Consider the following 8,641-nt stretch of genomic DNA (forward strand, 5'->3'; position numbering starts at 1 on the left):
CTTCATACACCGTGCATCCTCCTTTGTATTTGAAAAAGCAGCATACATAGCACTACTGTCCCCTTCTCAAAACCAATTTTTAATTTTTTTTTTCCCCCATGTAGAGCATCACGTACGCTTGGTTTGCTGATCAGAAGAGTGCAGTCGTAGTGCTGCAATAAAGCCCGACTTCCCAATGCCAAAGTCACTTTGTCTTGGCTGTATCTACAGCCAAGCACAGCTACCTCCTTCCCCAGTGGCCAACCTCTTTTGCCAGAGGAGGAATCAAGGCATTTAACAGAAAGCCATCCATTAATCTCAAAGATGCTACATTTAACTATTTTGTAGCAAAAGTGAAAACAGCAACAACGTACACACGGCTGATTCCCTACACAGAAATCTCTCAGTTTCAGCTCCTTGCACTATGAACTGCATAGTGTGACAATTCATGTTTGATAGAAAATTACCTCAAAATATTTCCATAATGCCACATCAGAATATTTTGTGACGCTCAGGAGGTAAATATGCAAGGCTTGAGACACAGCTATAGTCCAGATTCCCAAATGCAAACATGAGAAGTGTGGCCTTTAAACCTGTGATTTCCAAATACCAAGTCTCCTCTCCAGTGTCATATTGCTCTAACTGTTCTTGCTCTATTTTTCCAGCATCCCGCTTCTGATTTCACTTTCATCCTATCATCATGCTTGATACTGAAACAAGAATTATCTAAGTATCTTAAGAGTCCCAGCTCCAGTAATTACTATTTTACCAATTTATTTAAACAAAAAGGAAGACTTATTTTTTTCCTTAAATCTATCTTGTGTCTTCTAACCATTCCCTTCCAACATGAGTTGTTCTACGATTCAATCAAACTTACCTTTTCAGGAATAATACTTTTTTTTTCCCCCCAAGGGGGTAGATGTGACATTATAAGACCAAGGGAAATATTCATACAAAACTACAGCAAAGTCTTCTATTTTGTATTTTTTGTAAAGTCTACTAGAAGTGAAAATTGCTCAAGATCAACAAATAGACAAGCCAATTAAATCTTAACCGAATTTACCTTGGGAATTACGCAGTCTCGGAGACATACCTGGCATTATCTACAAGTTCAGCAAGGGCACCAAACAAGAACTCATGAGTAGTTCTGCAACGAAACACAGAATCAGAAGGGTTACTCTGACGCTTAAAAAGAGAGACCTTTAAATAAACCAGAATCTCAACCACATTTTAAACACATCCAATTGTATGTCTACAATACTAACATCTGCCACTGACAGCAGACTAGAAATGAGCGTTTTACTGTCTACCAGAGGGAGACTCACAGCGAACAGGCTGCCCCATGGAATCTGATTCAACAAATGACCATTCACTATGGTCTAAAAAACATCACATGGTAAACAGACACAACAGAGAAAAATCGTTGACCTAATGAACCAGCCTATGAACCAGTCAACAATTCATATAAATCCTTAATTATTCACCACATTGACAGGTCTCTTCATGGCAACTAAATGCTGTGTATATGTAAAACACAGATAAAAGCTTCCAGATCCTGGGAGACTTCCAACAGCTGCAAATGCTCCTAATCAAGAGAAAGGCAGTCTTCTGCCACCACTGTACCCCACCACCTTCCAAACTCAGTGCTAAAATCATCTAGCCAGCTGCCACTTCAGCACAATCTCAACAGCCATCTTTGGTTTCCAGCATCTTCACTGCCACCTTTTATAAGCAGGAGTCATTTGAAAGCGATTAGTTGCGTGCCTCAACCTTGAAAGAAGATACATGGTGAGAAAACTTTAAAGAGCTAATAAAATCATTACTATATATTGTCTGCCAACATTAACATAGTACATCCACTGAATGCCCAACTTGGTGACCTATCTCCAGCATCTAACACTTATTTCAAATGTAAACGAGCCACATGGACTCCAATATTAGCAGCAGCTGCAAGACCTGGAGAAACAGTTGCTGGAATTTGTTGCTACTCTAGGATGCTCGATGAAGAGATTGAATCCTCAGAAACTGTTTTTATCAGTATGTTTCAGTTTGCATGAAACATCTTCACATACAACCTGCTTTCACCACTACACAAAAAGGCCAACAAGTGATCAAAGAGAAATTGATACTTAATCATATTTTCAGCTTTCAAAGAACAGATACATAGGTACTTCTCACACAGAAAATATATAGCTGTCCATAACGCTAATAATCACAAAATGAACTTTCATATCCATCTTTAGTGACATCACATCTAACCCATCAACACAGCTCCAATCAGAGGGAAACCACATCAGCTTTCAAAGTTATCACTAGAACCATGAGAACAGAGATTTCCATTCTCAAGGAGACAGAAGGGAACTGCATTTTAAAGATTATCTTCCCAATCAAAAAGCTCCCACAGACGCTCAAACCTAGAGTTCTTTCCTTTGGGCAGGATTTCCTGTGCACAGATCTCAAGCGCTCCCTCGAATTTATGAGCACCTATTCAGCTCCACAGATCAACATCCCAGAAGTTTATTTAAGTACTAACCATGCTTCGTTAGCAACTTTTACTCTACAATTTAAAGAATGCTTCAAACTAAGGAAAAAGATGCAAAAAAAAGATACAAAGAGGGATTTCCAAAGAAAGATATTGGAACAAATAGCTGAACACATAGCTGCAGATGATAAGAACAGAGGCAAGAGAAAACACCATTTCCACATAGCCTGACACCATACTCAACTTGAGCATCTACCAAAACTGGAACCTCTTGTGCTGACACAGGCAAAGCTAAACCTTGCTACAAGCAAGCAAAATCCACTCCAGCTACTTATCACTAACAAAAACTTATATACGCTATAAATATCTTCTATTCAGTATATTAATCTCAACACACTCATCTTGTCAATATCTAATTAAAGTCACATGAAGTGCTTTAGCCTGATTCAATCAACTCAGTTTTAACAGAAATCATGCTCTTGCCTTACAGTCAAAAGTACCTGAAATACTCAACATCCAACTGGCAACAATTTTCCTCCACCTCCCAAAAAACCCTTGGGATTATTTTACCTGCATGTTTAAAAAACATGAGGTAAGCCACTGGCAAAATGGAGTCTATCAGAGCTTGCACATAACCTGAAAACTTTTAAGCATGAGCTAGATGGGCATCATCAGAGGCAACAGTAACCTCCATCAGACAGAGAACTTGAAATACAGCTACTAATGGTCACACAACTGATGACATGACATGTGAATGTGTTATCAAAATCTGTGGTCTCAGCAACAACTCATCCTGGCAGAAGCAGACTGGCTTGGACCTTCCTACAACCTCCTACTTTCATTTGAGACGGTTCCATGCAGGCTTGACAAGGGACAGAACAGGGAAATCCAATGCTGCCAATTTATTGAAATTTGGGTTACAAAGGGTTGAGTTAGATGACTCTGTAGAACATGATGAATTCCAAATATGTCTACAAACAACCATTTGGAATAAAATCCCAAGGGAAGAAAAGCTTATTTTGTGAGCAGTTCTTAGAGGATCACCCCTGGTTGAACTCAGCAGGACTCCTGATCCTGCATAGTCAGACAAGGACCTAATTACTAATGAAAGACCTAAGACTTCATTTTTGTTCTGAAGGAGGCCACATCTGGGAAAACGTTTGTCATCTGCATCGGGAACAAGAGTTCCTCTCAGTACTGCATTCCTTTTCAGGCGAGAACAGAAAACATGCACAAGAAGAAATGGGAGAGCTTGCAGGGTGGGAAGATGTTGGTCTGTAATTATTAGTATTCCTGAAGTCCAGCATCCAGTCATCTCAACATGTTTCTATTGAAGTGACCTTCTTCCACTCCAGCTGTATTCAACAGGACATTTCTAGTAACAGAAAAAACCCTCACATTCAATCACAAGCTAAATCCTACCTACTGTTAGAAGCCAATTTCAGCTGTTCAACTTTCAACAAATTCCTTCAATTTTGCATTACAAATATTCAAAATATGCAAAAACAAGTTGGTTGGGATCAGGTGTGGGTTTGTGATCATCTCAATGAATGGCTTCAGAGGTATCTTAAAAAAGAAGCTGATTTTCATTCTAGGATCTAAAAGAACTTCCACATAAAATCATAGAATCATTGGGTTGGAAGGGACATTTAAAGGTCATCCAGTCCAACCCCCCTGCCATGAGCAGGGACATCTTCAACTAGACCAGGCTGCTTACAGCCCTGTCCAACCTGACCCGGAATGTTTCCGGGGATGGGGAACTACCATCTCCCTGGGCAACTTGGGCCAGTGTTTTACCACCCTCATCATAAAAAAAAATTCTTCCTTATATCTAGCCTAAATCTACCCTCTTTTAGTTTAAAAACCTTACCCTCATCCTATCACTATAGGCCCTACCAGTAAGCCTGTCCCCAGTCAACGATTCATCAAGAAAAGCACAGTGGTGTTTTTATTAAAAAAAAAAATATGGCAACTGAAGTGATTCAGGTACATGCTGTGAAATTCACCATCAGACATGGCTGCATTAAGAAGCTATTGAAAACAGCTGCTGCAAGTCCTCAAGTTCAGGGACCAGATAAACGGGCTTCTGCTTTAAACATACTAAAACTTTTCCTAAAGAAAGCCTTAAAAAGGGAGGAAAAAAAATAAGTCATGGCTTCCTTCTGCACCTCAACAGCTAGATGGCTGACTTCTAACTGCCATTTAAAAACATTTCCATCTCCATAACTACGAGAACATCTTCAGCACTGAAATGAAATTTATCTGAGATGGTATTGTTTTCCTCAGCAAGATAGAACAGTCCAAAAGACAAGAGTCTCCATTATTAAAAGCCCTATGCTGTTCTTGCTTTAATTTTGGGGGGAGGGGGAGCTTTGCTCATTTTTTTCTTGTAGGAACAGGGAGCTGTTTCTTTGTTGTAGGTTCATTTGTGGTGTTTTGTTTGTCTTTTTCTTTGCTTTTAAAAATGATTTCTATTGTTTCCACTCCCATTCAAGCACTTCCCTAAGTGCTTGGCTTATACATCGATCCCCATAATCTCAAGAGGCTCTTCGCTCACGATGACAAAAATCCCTGGCTTTGCCTTGTTCATACACATCAGCTTTCAGCTCCTCCTAACAATTTTGTGATGCAGTTATGCATTGCAGGCATGTAGCACACTGGAAGTAGACCAGCAGCACTTGCAGAACAGAAACTATGGTGGCAACATGAAGTAGCTTTAACATTTAATAAATACTTCAGGGCAGCAACAACACATCAGCCTTTGCTGCAGCACAGGCATTATCTTCTTATGAAGACAGCCAGAGTTCTGGTATTCTGCAGGCAAACACAAGCTGCTGACAGAGCTCTACCATACTGTCTTCTAAGCTGTAAAAAAGTTTTCTGCAGCTGGACATGAGAATTTCACAAATCAGAGACAGCACCAGGAATGTGACTCAGTATTCTGCATCACCTTCAGGCACCAGACTGTTCAATCTACATGCAACCGCTGCCAGCCAAGCCACAGAATGCAGACCCAAGGGTGACACCAGGCTGCTACTAGGTTTCTTCTCCTGTGCAAAATCCATTACTTTCTTCATCCTGAAAAGAAATGGATCAATAATGCTCTTGGCACACGTGAGACTTGTCTTAGTTGCTCTTGCAGATGTATCTTGTGTTACCAACAAAACCAGTCAGATCTACTTTGAAATCAAGTCCCCTATATTTCTCTGCATGAGAAGTCTTTAGATTGATGCATACCACTGTGGTCCTCCACTCTTAAGCTTTCCTTCACACATTGAAAGAGGAAAGAAACAAAGATAAGCCTGCACTTTATTTCTTCTTCTATTGATGGTAAGAGTCAACTCTTCCACAAAATGCTGGAAGACAATTTTACACTGGTGATCAGCTGACGAAAATGATGAAATGCCAAGTGTGGTTCACGTTGTTCTTCCAGTATAGCTCAGCCAGAATAAGCTCTTTCTTTAAACTCTTCCGTACGTGGCACTACAAGGCTTATGTGCAACAGGCAGGTCTCAGATGGGTGCTCAACCCTGCTAAGCACCGTTTCCTGGTGGCGCCTCCCATTTCCTAGACACGCATTCAGGTAACCCAACTTAAAGAAGAACTTTGCCTCTTCTCAGGAGATCTTATTTTAGGGGACTCAGTGACATGCAAAAGCCACAGCAGCTCCAAAAAGCAGATCAGAAGAAAGTCATTTCTTGCTTCAAGTTTACCTGCACAAAATGTTCAGGCAGGAGTTCAAGCGACCAGCACAGGTGCTTCCCCGAAGAGGCATGGCAGCAGGGGTACGGCTGACCTAGGGGCTACACCCTCCCCGGTGAGCCCCTGCGGAGGTCCGGCCCCTCCACGCACCGTTATTCCTCGCGGACCGCAAAGCGGTCACAGCACAACGACAGCCCTACCCGGGCCTATCCGCCCGCCGCCGCCGGGGCTGGCCCACGAGGCGCGGGCCGGCGGCGCCTGGGGCCCCGGCCGGGCGCGCCCATACTCACCTGTCGCCCCGGGGCCCGGCCCAGACGGGGCAGACCTGGGGGGCAGCCCCGGGGGTCGCGGGCCGCGGCCCCACCCCGCCGCAGCCCTGTACTCACGAGTTGGTGTGCAGGTACTCGAAGGTGAGCTGGGCCCGGTTCAGGCTGCTGTAATTGGCCAAGGCCATGGCGGCGGCGGTCGGGCCCGGGCCGCCCTCCTCGTGCGCCGGCGGCCTCGAGGTCTCCCCACCCGCCGGTCACTGCCGCCGCCGGGAGGCCGGCGTCGCGTTCGGGACCCCCACCGGGCCCGGACCTAAGGCCGCGGCCGCCAGCTACCACTACCAGCTGCCCCGTTCGCCCACCGGCCCCGCTTTGTCTCCGCCGCGGCTGCGATCGCGCCCCTCCCCCCCCCCCCCCCGCCGCCCCCGCCCGCCCCCGCTCGGCCGGGCGGGGCCCAACCGCTCACCGCCCATTGGGCGGGCCGCGGCACGTGACCGGAGAGCCATGGCGCGGGCCTCTGCGGCTTCTCAGCAGCCGCGTGACGGGCGCGCTGGGCCGGCGAGAGGCGGGCGGGAGCGGAGGAGCGCGGCGCCCCGCCCCGCCCCGCCCCGCCCGCCCCCGAGACCCGCCCCGCCCCTTCCCCGGCGGCCGCGCGCCTCAGCGCCGCGGGAGCGGGAGCGACGGCGCGGTCTCCCCAGGGCGGCCCGGGCCGGAGTGGGGCGGCCGCCCGGAAGCGGGAACAGCGCCTAGCCCGCGCCTTCTGAGGAAACCCCACCGGAACAGCGGGGCCCGACCGCCGGCGAGGGCGGGGAGCTGCGCACCGCGGCCTGGCCCGGCGCCTCTCGGGCGGCTGCGGCGAGCGGGGCTCGGCGGGTCCAGCTGACGGTAAATCCCCGGCGCCGGGGCGGAGCGGAAGAAGCCTCCCTGTCCCCCGCAGTGGCGGGCGCGGCGGCCGCCTCGGGGGGAGCCCGCTCTGGAACCCGCCCGGTACGGGCGGCGGCGGCCCGAGGGGAGCGCGGACTCCAGCGGCTGTCGGCGCCGCGGCTGGCAGCGCCCGGGGACGGTGAGGCTACGGGAAGTCGTTACGGAAAAGCGGCTGAATGTGCCCGTACTATCAAATATATTAACAGAGGGTGTATAAGATCACAGATGTTCTTGCTTCGATCCCGTGCCTTTGATTCAGCCTGAGATGTGAAGGGACTGAGCGAAGCGGGGCTGTCCTTGTGTCCTGCGCACGCCTCGCCCCCCCCGAACCGCAGGCTGGGGCCTGAAACGTGCAAGCCAGGAATGCTGTGCCGAGCACTTTGCCCAGTGGAAAAACACCAAATTCTCCTTCTGAAATGGACTTTCAAACAGGACGGCTGCATCCCTGCATCTTGGGTAGTAAGAATCTGAACTAAAGATCAAAAACCTGAAGGAATTTAATCTGTGCAGAGACTGATATGTGTCTGAGCTATATGGTGAAAAGATAAATTTAATGATCCATTTATTGTGATTGGTGAATGGCTAAATTCCAAGCTTCATGTTTGAGTTATTTGCCTCTCATTTTGTTTGCCGTACCTCCTGGTCTGTGTTTTTGTGTGAATTGGCTCCCCAGTAAGCCAGAGCTGACAGGTCTGCAGCTTTGACCTGAGGACTTCACTTCCCAGCACAGGATTTAGTTCTGTTCATCCTCAGTTCAACCTGTTCAGATCTAAAGATTACTTCAAGCCAGCAAGTCGTGTCATTCCTGCTGACAGGGGTTGCTCTGTGTACGTGTGTATTCATCAGAAAGTCACTCCGTACGTGTGTGGAGTGACTCTTGAAGGCCGTACCTCTGAAAAGCTGTGTAGACCAGAACATCAAAGCTGCATGAAAGAATTAGGAAAATTACTTGCAACAACTGTGTTTAGGTGTCATTAAGTTTGACAGATTATAATGTATCTACTTGAGTCTTTTAAAGATTGCAGCTTCATCAATCTTTTCAGCTTTTATTTCATCATATTTTAGTCAGTATCAGATGTTCAAAAGCAATATAAATCCCATCAGTGTAAGGGCAAAGTAACAATCCAGATACGTGTTCCTAAGGAACATGAACCTGGACTTGTGCGTCTCGTCAACGCTCATTGGTACTCTGAGTATCTCCTCTTTTCCTAACAGGAGGTTTGTCTCATCATCTTACCTTTGGGGAGGAACCCAGTGTTCCTTTCCTGACACTGGAGAGGTTGACGGC

General features: G+C 46.8%; 1 protein-coding gene across 2 annotated transcripts in view; it reads right to left on the bottom strand.

Annotated features, from left to right (window-relative positions):
- MORC2 (MORC family CW-type zinc finger 2) overlaps window positions 1-6,617 on the bottom strand; it is a 51,236-nt gene extending 44,619 nt beyond the window's left edge. For both annotated transcript variants that reach the window (XM_074159370.1, XM_074159371.1), the window contains exons 1-2: window positions 6,550-6,617; window positions 1,073-1,126 (exon numbers count right to left, since the gene is read on the bottom strand). In XM_074159370.1, coding sequence (XP_074015471.1) covers window positions 1,073-1,126; window positions 6,550-6,617 — 122 coding nt within the window. The remainder of the gene's footprint in view (window positions 1-1,072; window positions 1,127-6,549) is intronic.
- Between the last annotated feature and the right edge of the window lie 2,024 nt (window positions 6,618-8,641).

Source organism: Numenius arquata, chromosome 16 (genome assembly GCF_964106895.1).
Source record: "Numenius arquata chromosome 16, bNumArq3.hap1.1, whole genome shotgun sequence".
Lineage (NCBI taxonomy): Eukaryota > Metazoa > Chordata > Aves > Charadriiformes > Scolopacidae > Numenius > Numenius arquata.